Genomic DNA, 23566 nt, shown 5'->3' on the forward strand with positions numbered 1-23566 from the left:
TAAAAAACGAAATACTACCAGGAATAGTAATTAAAAAAAATTCTCAATAATAAACACAAAAAATTAAATACAAGAAAATTATGGACATTTTGTGATTTTTTTTAAGTTTTCTAGAACTTTTTCATTACACAGTATTTTAATTATTTTGGTGTGTGAATAGTATAATGAGCCTGAAGTATTCAGAGCATGTCCATGTCCAGACATGTTTGGTGTGACCTCTTAAGTGACACCAGCAGGCTCCATTCAGACTTTAATACTCTTTCATCAGAGTATTCAAACATTCAAATCAGTGCCATTTGTTCACTATAAGGTGTGAAAAACTACACGTTCCCCTTTGTCATTTAGGCTTTATTTAGTGAGGGGATCTCACGCAGGAGGTGAGAACTTCATTGCTCCAGTCCCCCGTCTTCGTCTCCCTCCCTCCCCCTTGCCCACACACACCTCACTTTATCTCCACCCACTGACACACTTCCTCTCTCATACACTCCCCTCTCGCCTGTCTGCTGCTTCAGTATCAGTCTTGTCTCTCTGGTGAACAGACACACACACACACTCACTCCAGGGAGGTTGGATTACAACAGGGATCACTAAACTATATTGATCTTGCAGGCAGATACACCAGCACTCTCTCATCGAGGAGATACACACACTATCCCAGGATCAACATGGGGAGTAGTATGTCATGCGTCCCCCAACACAACTTCAGGTTCTCCAGCAAGAGCTTCATACGCAGGAACAGGTAAGAACCATGAGATACTACCTTAAAACGATCAAGTTTTAAAAGTATGAAGACATGTCATGCAAACTAGAGGGATGTCATGAAATGTTCCGACGTTTAATGTATGAGTTTGATATTGGACTGAAATGGCAGAAGTTTGGAAATTAAATAACAATATTATAACTCAAACATCGGTAGTTTTGTCTTGTTTTCCAGTAGAAATGTGTAATCATCATTAAAATGAGATAAATTCACTTGAGAAGCAAACTTGTGTACACTGAAAACTATTTGATGTAGAAACTATTTTTACACAGAAATTTCTTATAAATTTCACAATTACACACAAATGCACACATTTAATTAAACATGCAATTTTAATGCAGAAAAAACTGAAATACTATTTATTGTAAAACAAACTCTAATAATCTGTTTAATTTACAACAAAAAACATGATTTTTTATAATATATTCATTTATAAGATTTTTTTTTTCAGAAAATATATTTTGAATTCATTATATTTTCCTCACCCCACTGTGAAACAGGGTTTTTTTTGTGCCTAATTTATATTTTTTAAATATGAAAATAATAATTATTATTTAATTAAATATAATTTTAATTGTATATTTTTATATTTAAAAGAAGGAAAAATTGCCAATAGGGTAAAAAAAAAAAGATCAGTCATATTCTGTGAAAATATTTTTAGCTTTTGCCATTTTGCTTCTTAAAAGGTTTAGTAATATATGATGATGTTCTAATGGAAAACAAGACAAAAAATTATCATTGAAAAATGATATTTTATAGCACACTGACATGATGAACATGGGTTAGTGATTTGAATTTAGCAATGTAATGATGCTGCCTGTAAATCTCATTAGCTCAGCGTCAGGATCTCACTTCACACTGACTGATACATTCATCTGCTGATAGAATTCACAAGTGTAATGAAGTTAGCTCTATTTCTGTTTCCAGTGCAGCCTTCAGGCAAGGTTCTCAGGTTTTGTGGTTTTTTGAGAGAATTGGGTTTATCCTGCACAGAAAGTAATACTATTGTGCTTGCACTGCTAGTGACAGCGATCCGCGTAATTTACTGCTGTCCAATTTGGACAACTCTTCCGACTACCTGTCAGTAAAATAGACAGTTGGCCTATTTTAAATCAGACAGTTTGTCTGTTGTGTCTGGTTTGCATGTGCTCTGAATGTAAGTTACTGGGTTCAGTTAGGGTTCAGAGTCCGAACCCATAAAAAAAGTCTTTGTGTTTTTACTGCGAACATATCAGATCAAAGTTCAGTGTGGGACCCGGCCCCTTTAAAACCCAGGACCCCTATCAGATTTAAAATAAGTCCACTCAATGGTTGCATTTTTAATGAAAACAAAAGGTGATCTGCTGGAAATAGTTGATACCTCTTACATAAAGTTACAAAGTTGTTGCTGTCAAACTTTCATCACTTTTACGAGCATGTTCTGTGTAACAAACTGCCTACAACCTGCATTTTTCTCCCAGATGAATTCTCCGGATGCCAAACGCGTTCATCACTGAGTCCTAGTAAATCACCGATACTTCCCATTATTGTCTGCATGAATGAGCCCAGTGTTGTTATGCTAATTGCATTCAAAGCAGAGACAGATTGACAAAGAGAGAGAAGAAAAACATGGGAGTCACTGAGGACGTGTCTCTCGCTGAGGATGACTTCCTCGCTGACATTGACTTGCTTAGCTTATCGTTGGGCAGGAAGGACTTCATTATACAGATCTGACACTAATGATTATAAATGGGGGTCATGGGTAACAAAAGGCATTTCATGAGCGGTGCATTGTGGTTTGTAACATAAGCTTTATTGTTTTTTTCTCTTTAAATGGTGCAGACAGAGATGTAAATCTGATATGTTGACTTTTGCAAGCTAAGGAAGAAAGGACATGTGTAATGGTGATGTAATCTTTTGTGTGGGACACTGAGCACCAGAATCTTCACAGACAGATTGACTCTGACTGATTAACTGATCATCTTGAGTCAAGATAACCCCTTTGTGGGGTCACATCCATTTTTTCTTATCCCACAACCCTATACTTGACTAACTAGGGTCTACTGTTTTGTGAGCAGCAGCCGTTTATTCCGGAAAAAGTACCCGCAGGAGGGCCAGGAGAAGTCCAATAGCATCATCAACATTCTCTGCACTGTCACCCCAAGAAAGGTGAAGAACCTCCCAGCTAATGATTTTTCTAACCTTCTCAGTAAATCATGAAAAGTTCTGTGAATGTCCAAAACACCTATTTTTGTATGTTTTAAGAGAGTTTTTCTTGGGTTATACTAACATCTTGTAAAATGTTACCAGAAAACAAAAACGTTATTTTTGAAAGTTCATTTAAAATGTCAGTTTGTTTTAAATGTTTTAGAAACATTATGGAATTATTCAAAATTTGAAGCTTTTGAATGTTCACAGAATATTTGGAAATAGCGTTGTCATAACTTACGACACTGGTTTCAGAACGTAAACGTGTATAAATATTATTTTGATGCTAACATTTTGCAAATGTTTTTCAAGCTGTAAACTTAAAAAAATGCTAAGAACATGTTTTGTTTGTAACTTTGAGAAAACCTTTAAAGAACTTTAGACAGAAGTTCTGAAAACACTGCCTATTAGCTGGGATTTCACATTTAATGCATACAACTTTGCATATCAGGTGTAATTGAGAAAAGGAACTAATTTTTAACACTGTGTTGACATAGGAAATGTCACCCAAAGATCTCCAGACGATCGAGAACATCAAATGGGACCCTCCGTTCCCCTACGACCCAGCTAGTGGATGGAAAAAGAGCAGCATCAATGTAAAGAACTATGGCAGAATGATCCACAGCTCCAAAGTCCGCTTCCGCTTCCTGCACTGCCAGGTAAGACACACCAACTCGCATCTAAAACACATACCCAATCAAACTACAAACAAACGTAGTATATTCAAGAATATTCATTCAATAAACCTTTCAAAACAGACTTTCATATGATGATTAAGGTGGTCTGAGCAGCCATGACAGTCACTTACTCACTCTCTATGAGGTAATGCATAACAAACAGATGGAAGATACAAGATGTCACATGGTGGTTGTATGAAGCGCTGTGAGAATGACGTACATGCATTTGCTGAATAATTGATGCAACTCGGTTTGGGGAGTTTAGGCCGTGTCGGAACACGCAGAGATGTAAGGTGTTGTGAAATGGCTCAGAGTTGGGGCAGAGCGCACTGATCAAACCACTGATATATTACACATTGGCTCTGAAGTGTGGGAATCTCTTTAGTTTGATAACATGTGGTCATACTGGAAAAAAATGAGTATGAAGGTGAAGAAAAGCAAAATACCCCGACACAGGGTGAGGTCAAAGTGGGAACATAATGTACAGTGGTGATATTACAGTTGAAAGGAAATGTTACCTAACAGTATTTGTGATAATGGCATATTGTGTAACATGTGGTAAAGTAAAGGCCTAGATCAGATGAAAGGAAATGAGCTGTCAGTGATAAATCAATGTCAGCTGCTAAACTAGTCTTTAGAGCAAACAAACACTTCTCAGAAAGTATTCACAAAGAAACTTGATTTACACAGGAGTATTTAACCATTCATTCCAGGGACTGTGAACAAGATCGCTACATTTACCACATAATAATGCCCTGTCTATTTTTTTTTTTTTTGAGTGAAATGTTGCATCTTGTTTGGAGTTTGCCTTCAACATGACCTTTGAAAATCTTGTATTCAGACTATGGGAGAGTGAAATCTTTTAATCCGTCAGTGTTGTTAAATTCAAGCCTATAAAGCAGCATTACCCAGATTGATCCTTCTTATTGTGTCGATGCTGAGCTGATGGAATGTGTCTGTTCTTTCAGGATGTGCATGACTGCTATTTGGACCTGTTCCAAACACATCTTCATTTTGTCTCCAACAACACAACTGGACTCACATACCAGGTAAAAGATGCACCTACTGTATTCCTTTTGTTACACACAATAAACAATACATACCACAGGTAAAGGAGCCCCATATATGTCCATGCTTGTGTCACTGCCTTAGGCAGGAACTGTTGTTTGAGTCATGTGGTAACGGAGACGGATATTACAGTCTTTCTATGCTTTATGATGTAAAATGTGTCACCTCTCCTTGCCAAAAATGCCACACTAAGTTGTATTCAATCATAAAATTAGTCTCTTTCTATTGTGACTTGTATTAATCAGGTTTTATTATGTCTATTCACTAACCTGAGTCACTGGGAGGCGACGGTAATAAATGTTCATTATCAGTGAAAGAGTGTTGTGCAATACTGAATGTGTCAAAGTGACAGACATCTGAAATGTCATAATTTTCATTACAATGAAACATTTATTTGTTAGAATCTTAAAACTTTCCAATCATTCCCAGGTTTAAATTAAAGTTAATTTGTAAATTATATACAGTATTATTGTATATTATTATTGTATATTAAAGTTAAATTGTATATTATAAAATATTATATATAAAATACAATTTTTACTTTCAATTTAAAAAATGTAAAATTTTTTTTTATTGTTTTAAAAATAAATAAATGTATAAAAAATGTTGAATTCCATATTTTCAATGTGGATTTTTTCATTTTTACAGGGAACACTTCCTCTCAAAGAGCTCACAATTTGCAAGGTGCAGAACAGGAACAGCTTTGGTGATCTGCAGGAATTTGCATTCCAGATAAATGGTGAGTGTGCTTGATAACTCAGGGTTGAACAAACAGGAAAAGGTATGCAAGAAACACAAGATAAAGCAACAGGGAGATATAGTTACATACATATAATTGCCCAATACAAAGTTTTGTATTTCTGTAATATTTTATTTCTTACATTTTGGAGGTCTATTTTTATTTATTTATTTTTATTTATTTATTTATTTATTTTTATTCTAAACCCTGTTGTTCTCAGTGATATTTAAGGGTGGAATTTGTGACTCTAAACTAACCAGAAAACAAAAGACGGATGAGGCATACATTGTAAAGGCACACTATGTAAGCATAAAAAAAACCACTTTCCATGTTTCCTCTGGACATTCCAGAGGTTCAAAAGCACTAAGACTAACTAAACCCTCCTCCATTTGCCACTAGTCAGAAGAGAGATAAATTGTCCCCAAGCCCCGCCTTGTTATACGACAGGTGCGCCTGAACTCGCTCAGCTGGAGCTACGAGGGCCCTTTCCCTCTTCACCTCTCCGTCACAGTTAAAGTACTCCACATTCCAGAGCACTGGACCCGAACACACAAGTTTGCTTATAAATGTTTTATGACAGTTTACCACATAAGAAAATATTGACTTTATTGCTTTGTCATGCTGAGCAATCAACAAAAAGCTTCAAACTATGCTTAACGTTCTCGGAAGATGAGTCAATGTGACCTGTGATTGAATGAAAAAGAATTAAAGCTTAACCGTTATGTGATGTTAAATCCCACTTTCCAAATTAGTGAATAAATCTTCTTATTTGCCACAACATTATATCAGACAGGACTCACTACTGTATTTTAGATTGGAAAGATGATGTCTTAGATTGCTGGGAGTGAGATTTGGGAATCTATGAGGCACACAGTGGCATTTCCAGTCCTGACTAAATATGTAACCTGGGAAAAAAGGACCAAGTCTTGCACATGAACACATGCCTTTGCCAAAAAACGCATCACATCTAACTGGAAATGACCGTACAGGGCAGGTCAGAGTGGCTGATATCTACGCTGATAATGGCTGGAATGCGAGTCTGATAAAAGGGAGATTCCAGGTTTGATGCATTCTTTCAGAATAGCTGTTTTCAAGAAGGGACAACAGGTTTATTGCAAATGCATGGCATGTTGTAATGTTAAGAGCTCTTGAAACAGATTATTTGCTCTCAGGGTCTGAAGTGTCAACACTGACATTTTGACATGAAACAGAGCAACGGTATCTAGACAAATGCATCTATACTTAAAAACAAGATATTCACTAAAATATTCAGCAACCTGTTGCAGGCTCTTAAAGAGATCCAGATGGTCACTGGTCGTAGTCATCTGACCTAACCTCTGACCCCTTGTCTTTGACCTTTGTAGGGGTCAGCTTGAATCCTATCATCGTGTACTGCTCGACAGAGGAGGAGATGAACAACTGGTTTGGCCTTTTGAAAGAACAAATCGAGGCCAATGGCGGCACTGCAATCACACCAGAGACATACACAAGAATTAAGGTATTGCAAAATCTACCTTTTATCAGAAGTACCTGTACTTCCTAGCTGCCAAATCAAAGTGTATGACAATGAACATGTTAAAAAAAAAAGAAGGTGTTAATTCAAGTCAGAGTGACTAATGTTGGTCATTGTCCTTTGGGATTTCATAAGGGAGTGGTTTCTTTTGTGGTCACCTTAGCTGGATTTGAAAAATACATGTTTTCTTTCCTGTTCTGACACATCATGCAATTGCAGTAAGTGAGCTCACTGAGCAAAACATCCGCATCCCATAATTAGCAGAGATGTGCAATCAAGAAGCAATGGATTTCTCTAAGATTCCCAATGCTAATGACACTCCCTTATCTTTCACATGACATAGCAAGACACATCATGCCAGTTTTAACTTTTGAACATGGATTTAAACCCAATATTGCCTCCAAAGGTACAGTACTCAGAAGAGACCAAAGTGGAAAAGGAGGAGCTGAGGAACTCCATCAGTAAAGAGCCCATTTATGAGTGGGAGGGCTCGCAACGAGAGAGTCTAGGGCCCATTACTTACGTCACGAAAGTCAAGCTGCAACACATGCCTTGTCAGGTAAGAGCTCTCCAAGATGTTGTCCTTATCTTGCCCTTTATTTTGGTTAGATTATTTATACCAGTGTTTCCCAACCTTTTTTTAGTCGCGGCACCCTTTGGAAATTTTAACAAAGATGCTTTTTTGAACATTTTAGCAATTAAAAAATTGATTTTTTACACGGCACCCCTGCTCTCGACAGACGGCACCCCGGTTGGGAAACACTGATTTATCAACCTGAAAAAAAAAAAAATATATATATATATTTGCAGTGGCATAAAACAACAGCATTATATAAAAGTTCTGTCCCATACTCAGAATTTGTGCTCTGCATTTAACCCATCCGAGTGCACAAACACAGCAGTGAGTAGTGAACACACACACATCCGGAGCAGTGGGCAGCCATTTTTGCTGTGGCACCTGGGGAGCAGTTGGGGGTTCGGTGCCTTGCTGAAGGTTCTCACCTCAGTCGTTGTATTGAGGGTGGAAGAGAGCGTTGAACAACCACTCCCCCCACCTACAATCCCTGTCGGTACCGAGACTCGAACCCTCAACCTTTGGGTTAGAAGTCCGACTCTCTAACCATTAGGCAATTTTATTCCAATTTTATTTATTACTCAAAATATTATAAGGAAATCGAATTACTGTTAAGTTCATTAGAACACAGTGGCATTACACAATTGAGAAAGACGTTCACTCTGAAAAGCCTTTCAATTAATTGTTTGGTCTTAGCATGAGGAGGGTCTAAATTCACTTCCATGCTTTCTTAAGAGCTGCAAAGCAAGCTCGGTTTACACTCAGGGTCTGTTTTGGCATGGCCACTTTCACACCACCCTCATTAGTCAAAGTCTGCCTGGATTCAGCAGGTTTCATTGAACCGACAGCATAAACACAAAGCACGTCAGTTCATACTATGGGGACTGTAGAGTAACCAAATAGCCAGTGTACGTGTGGCCAAATATCTAAACCTTTTCCCAGAGATTGAGGGAGGGTGAGCAACTGATAGTCCTTCTTAAGTGTACTGTGAGAGTGGAGAGGCTCTGCTTGTGAAAAGGGTGTGTAAACCAGTTGCTTGCCTCACGCATTTGATTTGACTCACACAACAGCTGTCTTTGAACACACCCTGAGCCGAGTTAAAACACACACACTCGTGGTCGGAGCAAGACCTCAGGGAAATCTGTGCTTTACACATTGTAGTGCAAAGTGATGGTCAGCTTGTTAGATATTATTATACAACAGTTTGTTCCGGTCCTTGAATTCCATCCCAACATGATTGGGATTTTCAACTGTTTGTTTCACTCCGCTTGTCCATATTTGGGCGTTAGTAGTGATGACCGCTTTCGAAACAGTACTTCTTGAAGCTTCAATGCTTTTGCGAATCTTTTGTTTCGAATCCGTGGTTCGAACCAAACTCGCCAAGTCAGGTGATTTCAGCAAACAAGGCTACTGTTTCGAAACTGTTCAAATTCCGATGGTTCACAGTTAGAGGGTTCTTATTGGTTTGTAAAAGGTGTCTTTTGGGTTGAGCTCTTGTTGCATTTACACCATTTTGAGCAGCAGGTAATGTCAGCTTGCGGTTTTTCAAGCGCTTCGAAACAGTGAATCATTTTGCGAAGCAATTGGTTCAGTTGATTCAGAATTTTGAAAAGCTTAAAGGGATAGTTCACCCAAAAATGAAAATTCTGTCATTAATTACTCACCCTCATGTCGTTTCAAACCCCTAAGACCTTCGTTCATCTTCGGAACACAAATTAAGATATTTTTGATGGAATCTGAGAGCTGTCTGACCCTGCATAGACAGCAATACAACTGAAATGTTCCCAAGTCCAGAGACGTAGCAAGGAGATCGGTAAAATAATCCTTTATTGTTGAATAAAGTCGTTATTTTTTTTTCTTTTACACACAAAAAGTATTCTCGTAGCTTCGTAAAATTATGGTTGAACCCCTGATGTCACATGGATTATTTTACCGATCTCCTTGCTACGTCTCTGGACTTGGGAACATTTCAGTTGTATTGCTGTCTATGCAGGGTCAGACAGCTCTCAGATTCCATCAAAAATATCTTAATTTGTGTTCCGAAGATGAACGAAGGTCTTAGGGGTTTGAAACGACATGAGGGTGAGTAATTAATGACAGAATTTTGATTTTTGGGTGAACTAACCCTTTAATTTCTCCCATCATTAGCCGTGAGTCATTGAATCTTTCACGCAAACTATTTGTTCAAACACACTGATTCTTTCGATCGATTTGTTCAAAAACACTGATTCCTTTAGGTACACAACTATACAGACGCACTAGCTCTGCTGCTTATTTGGAAATAGTTTGTTGGTGGAGCAAAAATAGATGAAGTAACTGCAATAAAGTGTCCAAAACAAGTAACTCAATATTCGCTTCTTGCCTTTTTTACTGTAGTGTAAGCAATAATGAACGTGATTCAATTCCTCTGTTTGGCTCACAGGAGCAGTATGACCGTCTGCTGGTGTTGTATCCCAACTATCTCATAATTCTGTCAGAAGAGAGTGATGGCCTCTTTTACAAGGTATCTCAAAATAATTTCATTTGCACAAATGAATACAGCAGCAACATTACGTAATCCAGTGAGACAAATAATCTTGAATGCATTTGCAATTGCAGGGCAAACTTCCTCTCAACATGATCACAGTTACAACTCCCTGCCAGGACATCAAGCCCAACACATTTATGATTGAGGGTGAGTTAACAAGTCAAACTTCAGTTGCCGGATATTATCGTTCTTGGCAAAGATCTGATATGTGCCATAAAGATGAGTGTAAACTCTTACTGTTTTCCTATCATGCTGTGCCCGGTTTCTGCACAGATTCATGAATCTATATAACTCTTGTGGGTTTTGTTGTTAGGGAAGTTGATAAACCCCATCATTGTGTCCTGTCTGGACAAAAGCGAGTTCAATGACTGGATCCTGTATTTCAAAAGCGCTGACGTCCCCATCCTCAGCCCTCCTCCCCCTGTCTATGACATCATTTACACTCCAACACAGAAACAGGTGAGCGATCACTTCCATCTTGGACATGGTGTTGAATATCTTAGATATAGCACGTAAATGCTGTGCTGAGATATTCACTTTCTCTTCTGTTATTCTCAGGCTCCGGAGTTTGACAGGTGGAGCGTCAGCAGCCATGGAGCTACCGAACCACTAAGGCAGTCCAGGGACAAACGCAGATCCCATGAGCTCCAGCTGCCCAGTGCTGATGACAACGCTGTTTCCCCTGGATATGCTGAGCCTCTCTGTGTAAGTGTCTATCCCAACAGCCCAAACCCATTAACGTTAAGCTAGTTTTCCTATGTGAATTGTTCCTACAGTTTTAGTTTGATTACGTGTCTAGTGTGAAATTGGGTTAGGCAGTGGTTATCCACAGATTTAAAATATGGGGCATTATTCATAAGAATGACTTGCATGTTTATTTTGGAGGAGTAGCACGTGTGGTTGTGATCAAGATCAGTAGAATTTCAGTTGGGCTGTTAATAATTCACGTGTGTGCAATCAATTTCCGTTGTGTTACCACCTACAAGACGCTTGTGAATTAGTACTAAACACTATTTACCTAGTATCTTCCAAAAGTATCCATATTACATTCTTTATTCCAGTTATTCCAATTTTCAACTTTTAAAATGTTCACATCTGAGATTTAAACATACACGACCCAAATTACTTAATAGAAGCATGTGATGATGTTCAACCACAATATGACAAGATGCTACGACATTTTATCACCTCTAAGTCAACATGAACTGCCATTCACAGCACATTTTATGTCCGTAAAGTAAAATATTTCTGATTGAAACAGGAAAAAAATGTAGGACTAGGCGTTTTTCCACTAGATTTTATCCATTGAATTTGATTGGAAAGTGGAAAATTGTCAAACAGAATACAAAGTTTGTTGTAATCTGGTAGAAGAATGTGAATACAGTCCAGTAAATCAGTTTTGTGTTGTGTGTGTTGGTACAGTTCATTTCCAGCAGGCCTAACTCCTCAGACACGCAGTACTCGGCTCACTTGGGCAGCAGGAGCAGCAGCTTCTCCTCTCGTGTCCGACCGGCCCCTGACCACCGCCCTGTTTCACTCCACTACTCCTCCCCTCCACAATCATCGTATCTCGCTTCAGAGGGGCCCATGTCACTGGTTTACAACACGCCGTACAGTTCGGTGTACTGCAACGGCCCTGTTCAACGCATCGAGAAGGCCCCGCTAGTCAAGGTAGTAGAGCATGACTATAATCTGATGCCCTACTTAGTACTGTTTTTTTTTCACTTTGAAGACTTTGAAGAAATTTGGCTTTTGGGGGAAATGGAATGCATAAAAACATGCATAACTTATATATTTTCTATCTGCCTTTATTCAGTCAAACAGCTGGAGCACGCCACAGACAAATGTCAAACACCAGCTCTTAGTTCCTCACCGCCACTCAGACTTGATCGGTCACCGCAAACCTCTCTCGCCCCTTTATGACGACCCCAGCACCCCCAGTATGTACCCTCTTGAGGAGAGCTCTGCACATGCGTCGGTAAGTGGGTCAGGATATTAGATCCGCTCTCTCACTTGACACCGCTGCCTTCGGTGACCAAACACCCCGAAAGCAGGGGCACTGATTTAATGAGCTAAAGCCATGGAAAGTCCCCATAGCATTCATTACTAATTAATCCATCCAGATGGCGAACAAGGCAAAGTGTTTTCCCTCCTAACCTGCACATTTGAGACAATATTTCTACATAGAATGCAGGTTTTAACTTGTTGGGTTTTCAAACCTGGATTACATAACAGGTTTAGGTTTAAACCCTTTAATCAGCTGAGTACGTTAGGTTTAGTTCACTATGCTATCTTTTAAATCACCCTTATGAGTCAGGGCAAATCTCATGAAGTGCATATTTTTCTGCTACACAGCACTCTTCTCGGGGCTCCATGGAGCAGTCGTATCCTCCTCTCCTTCCTCCCTCTTTCCGGCTGTGCACTCCCCCTCTTGGGCGGAAAAACAGACATGGCCAGGCCCTGGAGCCCGAGGTGGTCAGCAGTCAGTGGTCTGATGATCTACGTGTCCAGGCCGTTTCCAAACTGAAGTTACTGCCCACCCCAAACCGACAGCCAGAACACAACCACATCTCTCAGGTAATGGGATGGTGGTAGATTTCCTTTCAAGACTTTTTTTCTTTTTGCTTCATTATCATATCAGGATAGTTGTATCACCCAGACATTTGTGACTTTATGCCCCTCCCCCCCAAAAAATATCTAAATGAATTTTTGTTAAGTCACTGTATGCATGAGATGCACACTACTGTTCTGTTTGTGGTTGGTAAGATTTTTTTTAAATTTTTTGAAAGGAGTCTCTTATGCTCACCTAGGCTGCATTTATTTGATCATATATACAGTAAAAACAGTAAAACTGTGAAATATTACAATTTAAAATAACTATTTTCTATTTTAATATTTCAAATAGTAATTTATTCCTGTGTTGGCAAAGCTGAATTTTCAGCATCATTACTCCAGTCTTCAGTGTCACATGATCCTTCAGAAATCATTCTATTATGATGATTTAGTACTCAAGAAACATTTCTTATTATTATCAGTATTGAAAACAACTTACAACTTTTGTAAAAAACCATGATACTTTTTCAGAATTCTTTGATGAATATAAAATTCAAAAGAGCATTATTTGAAATAGAAAACTTTTGTAACATTATAAACGTCTTTACTGTCTCTTTTGATCAATTTAATGCATCCTTGCTGAATAAAAGTGAAAGTGAAAAGTGAAACACACACACACACTGTGAACACACGCCCGGAGCAGTATTCATTTCTTTAAAAAACATCTTACTGGCCTCAAAAGTTTGAAAGGTAAAGAAATGTTTATTTTAGGAATAGGACAAAAAGTTGGATAGAAATATTGCTCTATATTTGTGTAGCTTCAAAACAGTATAAAATAAATGAACTCCTGTTCTCCTGTCTTTTACAGAGAGGTTTCTCAGGTCACATTGTCATGGAGGCGCAGCAGATATCTTACGGTTACTCGCCAGGTGAGAATTTTTGACATGCTAAAGTCAGGAGGCAGTTCACAATGGCACGACGATATGCATGTTTCACGGATGTAGAAAGAGAAATAGATATGCAAGATATATACAGCAAGTAGCACGACCAGTTTTGTGGCCACAAGTTTTGTTTAGAGTGTGAAATGTTGACCTAGATCATGAGTACGTTTTATAGACTAGTCGAAAATAAAATGGTTTAATTGAATAGCTTAATCGTCTAATTAGGCCACACGTATACACACTCACTTGTCAGGTTTAAACACAACACCATAGGGAGGAAATAATCCATGGTGACATGTGCATAGACCAGACTCTCACGGCACAGCTAATAGGATGGTTTTAGAATGACCTTCTCCAGCGCACACACACACACACACACACACACACACACACACACAGGGTTTGATGGGGTGTGTGGTTGCCCAGGCAGGACATGGCAGTGGAAACAAGAGTGCAGATGAAGGGGCATGTGTGTGTATGTTTGTGTGTGTAATATGGCTCAGGCCCAGGGTATTTTAAATGACAGCACTGCAGGTGGCACATGAAGGAAAGACCAGCGAAAGGACAGAATTACCACAGAGGGTGATTTAAAGCTCACAAGTGGGAGATCCTGTAAGACATTCAGAGCCTCTCTGTGAAAAAGAACACAACAAACGATATGTTAGATCTTAAATTACGGCATGAAATATTTAGATGGCTCAGTTTACTAACAACTTAACCTTAGTGAGTGGATTTTGACTTAAATTATACATTTTTCCATATTGAATCCCAGTATCGGAAGACAGTTTAAGTTGGTCAAAATTTAGTAGAAAAACCATTCAACTAAATATTTCAAGTATTTGAAGACATTAATCATTGTCTTTTGCTTCTCACAGATGACTCTTACCTTCAGCCAGTGGATCCAGATGACCAGGAAATGGACTATGATAACATATGGGAGTTTGACCCGGATAATAGGATGATTCAACCCCTGCCTGGAACTTCACCACACCGGACACTGGCTTACTTTGGAGCTCAAGGCCTGGGCGCTATGACAACACAGCAGAGATGGTCATAAAAGAGAACAATGGGCTTATGCCCGTCCGGACTTGCACACATAGCAGACTAATCAAAGCCACACATGCACACTGGGCATGTTTTCACCAAGGGCTGGCATGCCCGAGTATCTGGATATTCACAGTTTGTTTATTCTGTGGCTTTATGACATATTTTGCACATGTAATATTCTTTAATTTTGTGGTGATTATTTCAGACTGCTGTATATTTTCGGTACGAATAAGTGTATTAGTCATTGACGCATTTATGTATATTTTGGAGTTTTTGAATTTAGTTTAGCTTGTGAGTCTTACAAACTGTTGGAAATTGTGATTATATGCATATTTTTTATGATATACCAAATGTAAATATGTTATTTTTTATTATTATTATTTTTATTTTATTTATACTTCTTTCATTAAGGCCTTCTACTCTTTGTTGGAAAAATCTATTTGTCCTGTGGAGGTCAAAGCTATTCATTAGAAAAGAAATAAATCTGTACTGTTTTTGCATTGTTTGTGACAAATAAACAGTGATAAAACAGTTGTAACACCGCTTCAGCTGTCCACTTTACATATGTACGTGTTGTTAATTTTTAAAATTTCTGAGTGATTTGAAATGTATTTTTAAAAATAAAACAAGTTCTCGGAACAGCTTTAATCTCTATTCTGAACAATGTGGATTTACTTTTAAATGGTAACATATTTACATACAAGTTTAGCATGTGCAGGATGAGTTATTATAGGAAATAAATAGAAGCATTTGATTTTTAGTTGTTATGCCACAAAATGTAAAATATTAAAAGAGGGGTAAGATGGCCCCTACTGGAGTGACAAGCCTCCCTGGATAAATATAATATATATATATAATATATTTATTATATTTCTGATATAATTCTTATTAATATTTATATATCTTTTTAAAGTGTCATTAATGTAAAACACTATATCAGCTATTCTAGTAAAAATTTTATTTCGACAATTTAGTTTCATCTGAAAGGTAAAATTATTCTATGACATATACAGGCAGATTAATATTTACATATTTAATTGTCTATATTTTAATTGATGACATGTTAATAGCAACACTATGAATGCAAATTTAATGATTTCACTCAGTGAACCTAAAAGTTTTAATGAAAGTGAAGATGTCTGAAATGTACAGTTAATTCATGGAAATATTAAATAACTCCATTAATTGCAATAAGTAATAAACACTAGTAGTAACTACATGCCACTCGGGGCCTTCTGTATTAATTCTCGGGGGCCCACCAAGGGTCTAACGTTTTACTGCAAAATAATAAATATAACGTTTACCCCACAAATCTAACAGATGTTGATATTCACACAAAATTAAAAATAGCGTAGCCATTCATTAGTGCTGAGATGATATTTTTTTTGCCATTTATGGTCAAGAGAAAAAGGTGGGTCATCTTACCCTAAATTTAATTTAGTACATCTGAACGGTGACAAATGCTGTAAAAACGTTGTGAAAGTGAACCTTCAACAGTGTGTTGGAAATGATGCATTTGAATTATGAACGTCAGAGAGGTCTCTGTCCGCGCGGAATTTATTGTGACCTTTACAGCTGTCTTCTGTTGCCATCTGCTGGTAACATTTAGAAGTACCCGTTGCATGTCTCAATGGGGTAATAAGCAAATACTTTTTTCTTAACTTTCTCCAGAACTGTTAGAACAAATCTTTTTTGTTCTATTTCCATAAAAACGGCAATGTTCGTTCCCCTCAATTATAACAAATGTTAAATTTTACAATTTGTAAAAAATGTTTAGGTTTCTTACCGTAGACTGGCACAATCATAATACAATTGGCTGTTTAGTCCCCTCTAGTGGGCAACATAAGAATTACTATTGACATACAGGTGTACTGACAAAAAAACAAAAAACACCCGTACCCTCATTTAAATCAAATTAAATCAGATTTATTTATCCTACATAATATTTAAAACTGGGAGCACCATATGACTGAAATTTGAAGAAATCAAACACTGTTTTCAGATCGGAAGTGGCATCATCACATGGGTATCTGATTTTATACTTGGTCTATAAATACACCAAAATAATTTGGCCCAGCAAAAATATCCCAATAGTATCACAATAAACCGCCTATACGTTTGAACCTCCCCACAGGTACACTTATTTAGACACACACGTCTATCTTCATCATAACACCTCCATAATCATCTCATCATCTCATGCTCTCATCACAACGCACAACAGCATTCACTGTGAACAGTGAATCCACAATATCTCAGAATCAGATAAAGAGCTTTGGTCATTTCATAAACAAACTACATTGCTTTTTTAAATCTGGATATGCAGATTATTGAAATGCCACTGGCCTGAAGTCACAGTTTTTTTTTCTCAGATATTTAGCTACATCTATTGTATATCAACTGAGTTCATCCGCAAGAAACACACATCAGAGTGTTAATCATAATAATATGTACTGAGAAGGATGGAAAAGTCATGCATGCACATGTTTGACATTCGCCACCACCCTTTTGGATTACATGGAAACATGGCAATGTGACTGAAATCAGATCTGGGGGCTGTCGCGGTGCTATGGAGTTATGCTGCCTATCTGACGCAAAGGAGTTTTTCCAAAGACCTCCTCCCTCTTGTGTCTGCGCAGATATCGTATGGCAGAGAGTGCACTGACGTTTGCGAGAAGAGCTGAACAATAAAACGAAACAACAGAAATATGTCATTATGGATTACTATCAATTGTATTCCTAAATCAAACTCAAAATTTATCAAAATTTTGCTCAATTTGATGTGACGTAGAGCTTTTATCAGGGAAAAGGCTTACCTAGTTCTTCTGTAAAAATTTTAACATTCTAAATAAATAGTGTCAAAACACAACTCAATGACTTAATTAATGACTCACTTTATTAACCCTAATAAAGTATATTTAGGAAAATAAAGATATATATACCAGCTTTCCAGGTGTCTGCTCCTGAACCAGTTGATTTCAACACCCACGAGGCAAAAGCAATACAAATCAAGCACATGTCTGCCTGTTTAAGAGGCAAGAATGGAGCATCCAATCCTAGAAAAGAAGCGCCAAAATCAGAACAGTGCAGTATCATTTAATAGTAAAAACAAACAAACAAACAAACAAAAAAAAACAACTAAATAAATGTACACAATAACATATATATATATATATATATATATATATATAAAAATGGTTTCCTGAACTCATTATGAATAAAACTAACTTACTCTGAGATATACACTACTATTTAAAAGTTTCAAAAATCAGAAATAGAGCAAAAACAGTAATATTCTGAAATATTATTAACATTTAAAACAGCTGGTTTTATTTGAATTTATTTTTATGTAATTTATAAAGTAAAAAAAAACATCCTTTATTTGAAACAGAATTTCTTTGTAACAATGTAAGAGTTTTTACTGACATTTTATCAATTTAATGTATCCTAGCCGAGTATTAATTCTTATATATAAATACAAGTATTAACAAAAACGTTTGTTAAATTATAATATACAACTCAATAAAACTTCACTCAAAAAATATATACATGTAATAATATATTAATAGGCAGGTAGTGAATTGACACTGAATGATAAACTATGGCTGAATCCCAAATGACAATAAGTGATAGATGATGAAGTGATAATGATAAGTGCCCTGATGTTCCCGGAGTTTTCTCTATTTTTACTTGCACATCAAAGTGAAAACATGTTCTTAAAATCTGCCACATGGCAGATCTGAGAAGCTGCCCAGCAGGACTGAAGACTGAGTTGCACGTACTACCATTCCATCAGCACGAGCATGGCTCTGCATGTGACTAGATACTCTTAGTCAGCAGCTATTGACAGAAAAGAGGTGAGAGTTGACTAACATATGATAATTTTGAGATACCGATGTATTTTCTTATTTTAGGTTTAGGTTTAAAGGGAACAAATAAACAACTTTAAGAAAGTGTTAGTGTGCAATTTGCAGTTCCAGTGTGTGTATGTGTAGAATACTGCATGGTAGAAGTTCTTACTTGGATCAGCAACAACTGTCTGCATCTCCATACACTTCTTTTGTTGTTCAGTCAGCTGCTGGAAGATGCGGTTCTCCAGGTTGAGAAGCAAAGAATCTGGGAAAGGGCTCCCATCAGGGCTCATATCATTAATAGGTTGAATGATTCCTTTGGGAAATGTCTTCACAGGGACAAGCTCCCCAGAAAATGTCTCCTCTTCAGGGACGGTAAAACCTGTGCGTCGAACTTTTCTAAGTGAAAGAGGGTTTGTCCAGAGGAATTCGCTCTCATCTTCAGAAAAGAAGTGCTCGTACATGTCAACAGGATCATGGTTGGGAGGCTTATAGTCATACCGTGTCACTACATTGATCGCTGCATTGTCATTCTCATCATCTTCATCTGAATTCCCAGGGGAATCGGGAAAGAAATAGTCATATGCCTCTGGGAACTGAAGGATTCTGTTAGCTGAGCGGGACTCTTCCACAATTGGACAAACAAAACTTCCAGCATCAAACTCGGAGAAGAAATGGTCATACGTCTCAGGCAAAGAGGTGCCTGTTTCATCAAGGTATGAGGCAGCTATGTTGTCTGCACGAGACACACATTTTTCAGGTTCATCCTCACCAAAGAAATACTGGATTATTTCATAAAATGTTATACCACTGCTCTCTATTTCTTCTTCGTCATCAGAAAAGATCTTTGAACCTGAAGTGTTCACATGGTAGAAAGGATCCATTAAATCATCTTCCACCTCTGAATGGATTGAATGCATTGAGGCATTGCTCAGGATTTGTCTGATTGGACGAGTGTCTAGAGCTTGCGGGTTCTGCACAGACATGTTCTTACACATTCTTCTGAAGCACTGTTGAGCATTAGCCGTGTAGAGATGTTCAGGAAGAGTGGTTTCAGAACTTATGTGCACCATTGCGTCAACCACAACCACTGGATCTGGATCATTCTCCCACATCACCCCACAAGAGCTAGGAAACTCACTTGACTCATCCTCTTGCTTGGAAGGAAATGGGGTTTGAAGCTGAGCGAGGTCTTCATCCAGATCAGATATGTAAGACGTGTCTCCAGTTAAGCGGTCCGGCTTAGAGTCATCAGGTTGTGTAAAGTAGCCTGAATCTGCAGCATCTGTAGTGTCTGCTATGCTACCATCCTCTGCCTGGGTCAAAATGCTGGGGTGCTGGGAGTTACTGATCAACTGCAGATGCAATATGTCATTGATGGTTAGTTTCTCCATTTCATTCCAAAAGGAGGAGATAGCAAACACAGGACATGGAAGTTGATGTGAAGCATCAAGAGAAGCACTCTCAAGGTCTTTGGTTCCACTTTTCAACTCACCGGAAGAAGGGTTACTTTCAGCAAACATATTTTGAGGTAACTCTGCAACATCTTGAGTATGATCTTCACTGAGCATTTCTTTTGTAGGACCATGTATGTGTTCACTAGATTTGATGAACTTGCCACAAAATAGCTGTTCACTATTATTCCTGGCTGAAACAGCAACTTCATTATCATTAATGTCTCTCTTGTCATCTGATTCATCCGAATTCCTTGGTTTTATGGGCGAGGCATTCACAATTAATATCTCACTAGTCTTATTTCTGCTTTGCATATGACAGTCATCTGTTCCATGATCAATATTATCAGACATATGACTCGCAGTCTTTGCATCTGTCTTGTTTACAGGTATATTTGTGTTTATTTCAATGGTTTGAGAGCCCGAATGGCTTTGAAATTCTGAAATGTTCTCATGAATACATGCTTTCTGTTTTTGAGAAACTTCCTGTGAACAAGTAAAGGATTCTGGACCATTTCCATCTGAACCAGATTCTACTCTATCAACGTTGTCAGTTAAAAACAAGCTGCTTTCTTTGGTGGCTGAAATCTCTAATATATTACTACTGCTTGGAATTGTTTGTTCATTTTTTAATAGAGAACAGCCAGTCTCATTTCCCATACAGGATAAATCTTTGCCCTCCGTCAATTTAAAAGAGACTGTAATGGAAGGAGTCTCTGTTGAATCAACAGCACTGGAAATGCTAGGAGATAATAAGGATTTCCTCTGGCATCCTGCATCAGAATTATCACTTAGAGGTGCTGATAAGGTCTCTCTAATACCGGTCCTGCTCTCTCTTAATTGTACGGCAGGATCAAGCTGAAGGGATTCGGTTATATTTAATCCACTTTCTTTTACATTCAGAACTTTATCTATCTGGGAAAATAATGACAGCTCACAAATCTTTGCTTTCAATTGTCCATTGTTTACAAGGGACGTATCATGCATGCTTTTAGTATTAAAGTTTATGTGTCCAACTTCCGACTTTGGAAGTGTGGTGCCTAAATCACTGGCAAAAGATACTGGCAAGCTTTTTGAAAACATAAAATCAGCTGAAGCCTCCAAATCAGATGTGTTGTTAAGCTGTAAATGATCAGTATTATGCACAATTGAAGGTGTTTTAATTCTCTGAAGTGATAGGTGCTCGGTCTTCCAGACATTTGCAGGAAGGTTGTTGATCTCTTCCCTGTAAATAAATCTCTCTTCCTCTGATTCACTTTGATGGTAGTGGATCTGAGCCTCATGTCCTTGCTCTACTGGTTCGATACTCAATCTCTTCTTCTTCCTCCTCTTTCTCCTGAGATTGGAAGGTGACACTGGGATCTGACCGACTGGTGAATCTTTCGAGTCAGAACTACTTATAGCATCCAGTTGAGCAATGTTTTGTCTTGCTGGATATGGGTCAGTCATGTCTTTTCTATTAACCACTACCATTTTCTCTTTTTCAGGTGGCTTTGTTTCAGGAGTCAGCTCTAGATCTTTGCTGAGACTGCTAAATCTTCCCTGTTCCCCTTGTTTCATTCTTACTGTAATTAGGGGTGTTGTCAATAGCTTCCCTCCAATGACTAGCTCTGTGTCAGACTTTGATGCATCTTCATGCACATTAGCGGATGTGATCTCTAAAGCTTTTTCTGAGGCTATATCGCCCCAGGTATTAGCCACAGCCTTTTTAGTGATTTCTCCTCTAAGACTGGCCTCATTTCGGCCAGATGGACCAAGGTCTACAGACAGAATATCCTGCTTATCAATCAAACCCTTCAGATGTCCTGTCTTCTCACTTTCACAAATGACAACGTGGCTTTGTTCCAAGGGCTGTTGATTTTCTGTGACACTTTTTAACTGCTCAAAGAATAGATTGACAGTCTGAAGGTGCAAGTCTTCCTCACTGCCAGAGAGAACCTGCTCTGGACTACGTATTCCGTACTTGCTGAGGTAATTACAGACAGGTGAACCCTCACAGTCTGGCGGGCCATCAATCTGAAGGTCTGGATCAGGGTCTGTGGATGCTGTGCCCACGGCCGGGGTCCTGATTAGAAAGAGGCAGCCCGTCTCATCAATGTCACTCATACCAGAGTCCTCTCGGCTGGCAAGCACTGGAGAGAGCAGGTCACAGTCCTCACACTCCTGAAAAAAACAGTCCCAGTCTTAGTCGGAGATGTGCACACTGTATTCAAAGTCGTCCATCGTGAATGGATGATACACGGGTGACTCTGAATCTACAAATGAAACATGAATTAATCAATGAATGAAATGAATAAATAGTCTGGCAAAACAACTACCCAAAAATAGGGAGAAATGCAGAAATGTGGATGTTTTTATTGCCATCTTGAGAATGGCACAACCATTATCAACTGACAGCTAATTAATCTAAACATATATGCTATTCATCTGATAAACTAGGACTATACATGTTGCAACCACAAATCATGATACATAAAACATTTTTTAAGAAACAAGGTGCACTAAAGCTCAAAAACATTGAACAAACTACAATTATTTTAAGCTTTAAATATACATTTTGTTAAAAAAAAAAACTAGTAAAGTTATCTTTAAATGAATCTAATATTAAACTCATAGCAGAAATCTGTACAGTACCTGTTCAATGATGTGAAAGTGCAAAAGTCCCAGGGCAGTTAGCCTGTCAAACCACTTCAATAGACTGAGGCATAGTGAATGCCCTTTGAAGTGTGTCCTTCTGAGTAAGAGTGGCACACCACAGATTTGTTATAAATAGAACGCCGTTACAAATCACGTAATACACGCACCACCAGCCCCCCAAACAAATGTGTACACACAGTGAACACCATAGCTTCTTGATGGCAAGGCTGTTACAAAATCTGCTAGAGTATATAATATATTATGGTTTCCAGCACTGTAGAAGGCACAGCAGACTCTTCCAGAAGAATGACTGGCCATGAAAAACCATGCTTCAGTTGCAAATATAAATTACATATTGACAAAAAGTTAATGAGAGGTGTGGCAGCTTTGGGTTGAATGAGTGTCTTATTAGTGTCTATATTGTAAAAAATTATATGATTTGTAAAAAAAAAATATATATTTTTTTATAACAAAAAAAATATTCACATACAGAAAAAAGTAAAGATTGTATTACTTTTATTCAGCAACATCGCAATAAGAGTGATTTCTGAAGGATCGTGTGACACTGAAGACTGGAGTAATGTATGCTAAAATTCAACTTTGTCATTACTGGAAAAATGACATTTTAAAATATACTGAAATAGAAAACAATTATTTTAAATTGTATTTCCCCCCCAAAATATTAATACTGTTAATATTAAAAACATTAATAGTGTTTTTACTGTATTTTCTTTTTACTTTCTATTTAAATTTATTTTCCTTCGGTTTACAGAACATCACCCAAATTCAGCTTTGAACCCCTTACAGCAAAAAAGAAAAGAAAAGAAAAGAAAAGAAAAGAAAAAAACACATATTCTGAACACCATCATGACATTCATCACAATAAGAACATTTGCAACCAAACACCAAGAGTAGAATACATTGACAAACAGCATTATAGCTTTTACTGTATTTTTTATAAAATAAATGCAGCTTTAGAAAGCATAAGAGACTCCTTTCAAAATAAATAATACACACACATATAGCTATAACAGTTGT

At 37.8% G+C, this 23566-nt stretch overlaps 2 protein-coding genes and 1 long non-coding RNA gene across 4 annotated transcripts; 1 reads left to right on the forward strand and 2 right to left on the reverse strand.

Moving 5' to 3' along the window:
- The first annotated feature begins 490 nt into the window (after positions 1 to 490).
- Positions 491 to 14925, forward strand: LOC107716110 (pleckstrin homology domain-containing family N member 1-like). The gene is made up of 16 exons (XM_016522439.1): positions 491 to 739; positions 2818 to 2908; positions 3445 to 3606; positions 4593 to 4673; positions 5341 to 5431; positions 6796 to 6929; positions 7351 to 7503; positions 9941 to 10021; positions 10117 to 10192; positions 10359 to 10504; positions 10604 to 10750; positions 11468 to 11716; positions 11862 to 12023; positions 12401 to 12622; positions 13467 to 13527; positions 14415 to 14925. The coding sequence occupies exons 1-16, from the start codon at positions 666 to 668 to the stop codon at positions 14594 to 14596; spliced, it is 2112 nt and encodes a 703-aa protein (XP_016377925.1). The 5' UTR covers positions 491 to 665; the 3' UTR covers positions 14597 to 14925.
- LOC107716112 (uncharacterized) lies at positions 13883 to 14507 on the reverse strand. Its single transcript, XR_001637164.1, has 2 exons — positions 14426 to 14507; positions 13883 to 14171 (listed from the first exon to the last, which is right to left on the reverse strand). It is a non-coding gene; the product is annotated as an uncharacterized LOC107716112 (long non-coding RNA).
- Positions 14926 to 15731: 806 nt separating the features above from the next.
- LOC107716113 (uncharacterized) lies at positions 15732 to 22605 on the reverse strand. 2 transcript variants are annotated; one of them, XM_016522441.1, is made up of 4 exons: positions 22526 to 22605; positions 18607 to 22146; positions 17529 to 17642; positions 15732 to 17266 (listed from the first exon to the last, which is right to left on the reverse strand). In XM_016522441.1, the coding sequence occupies exons 2-4, from the start codon at positions 21995 to 21997 to the stop codon at positions 17154 to 17156; spliced, it is 3618 nt and encodes a 1205-aa protein (XP_016377927.1). In that variant the 5' UTR covers positions 21998 to 22146; positions 22526 to 22605; the 3' UTR covers positions 15732 to 17153. The 2 variants fall into 2 exon arrangements, with proteins under 2 accessions (XP_016377927.1, XP_016377928.1); XM_016522442.1 differs by lacking the exons at positions 15732 to 17266; positions 17529 to 17642 and adding an exon at positions 18165 to 18426.
- Positions 22606 to 23566: the final 961 nt, after the last annotated feature.

The sequence above is a fragment of the Sinocyclocheilus rhinocerous genome, unplaced genomic scaffold (genome assembly GCF_001515625.1).
Source record: "Sinocyclocheilus rhinocerous isolate Xijiao unplaced genomic scaffold, SAMN03320098_v1.1 scaffold148, whole genome shotgun sequence".
NCBI classification, from domain to species: domain Eukaryota; kingdom Metazoa; phylum Chordata; class Actinopteri; order Cypriniformes; family Cyprinidae; genus Sinocyclocheilus; species Sinocyclocheilus rhinocerous.

Coding starts and splice junctions, on each gene's coding strand:
- LOC107716110 (XM_016522439.1), top strand. CDS start 666: ATGGGGAGTAGTATGTCATGCGTCCCCCAACACAACTTCAGGTTCTCC. Junction 4,674..5,340: donor CAACTGGACTCACATACCAG/GTAAAAGATGCA, acceptor TCATTTTTACAG/GGAACACTTCCTCTCAAAGA. Junction 10,751..11,467: donor GATATGCTGAGCCTCTCTGT/GTAAGTGTCTAT, acceptor GTGTTGGTACAG/TTCATTTCCAGCAGGCCTAA.
- LOC107716113 (XM_016522441.1), bottom strand. CDS start 21,997: ATGAGTGACATTGATGAGACGGGCTGCCTCTTTCTAATCAGGACCCCG. Junction 17,643..18,606: donor GACAGTTGTTGCTGATCCAA/GTAAGAACTTCT, acceptor CTTCTTTTCTAG/GATTGGATGCTCCATTCTTG. Junction 17,267..17,528: donor AGCAGACACCTGGAAAGCTG/GTATATATATCT, acceptor TTTATTGTTCAG/CTCTTCTCGCAAACGTCAGT.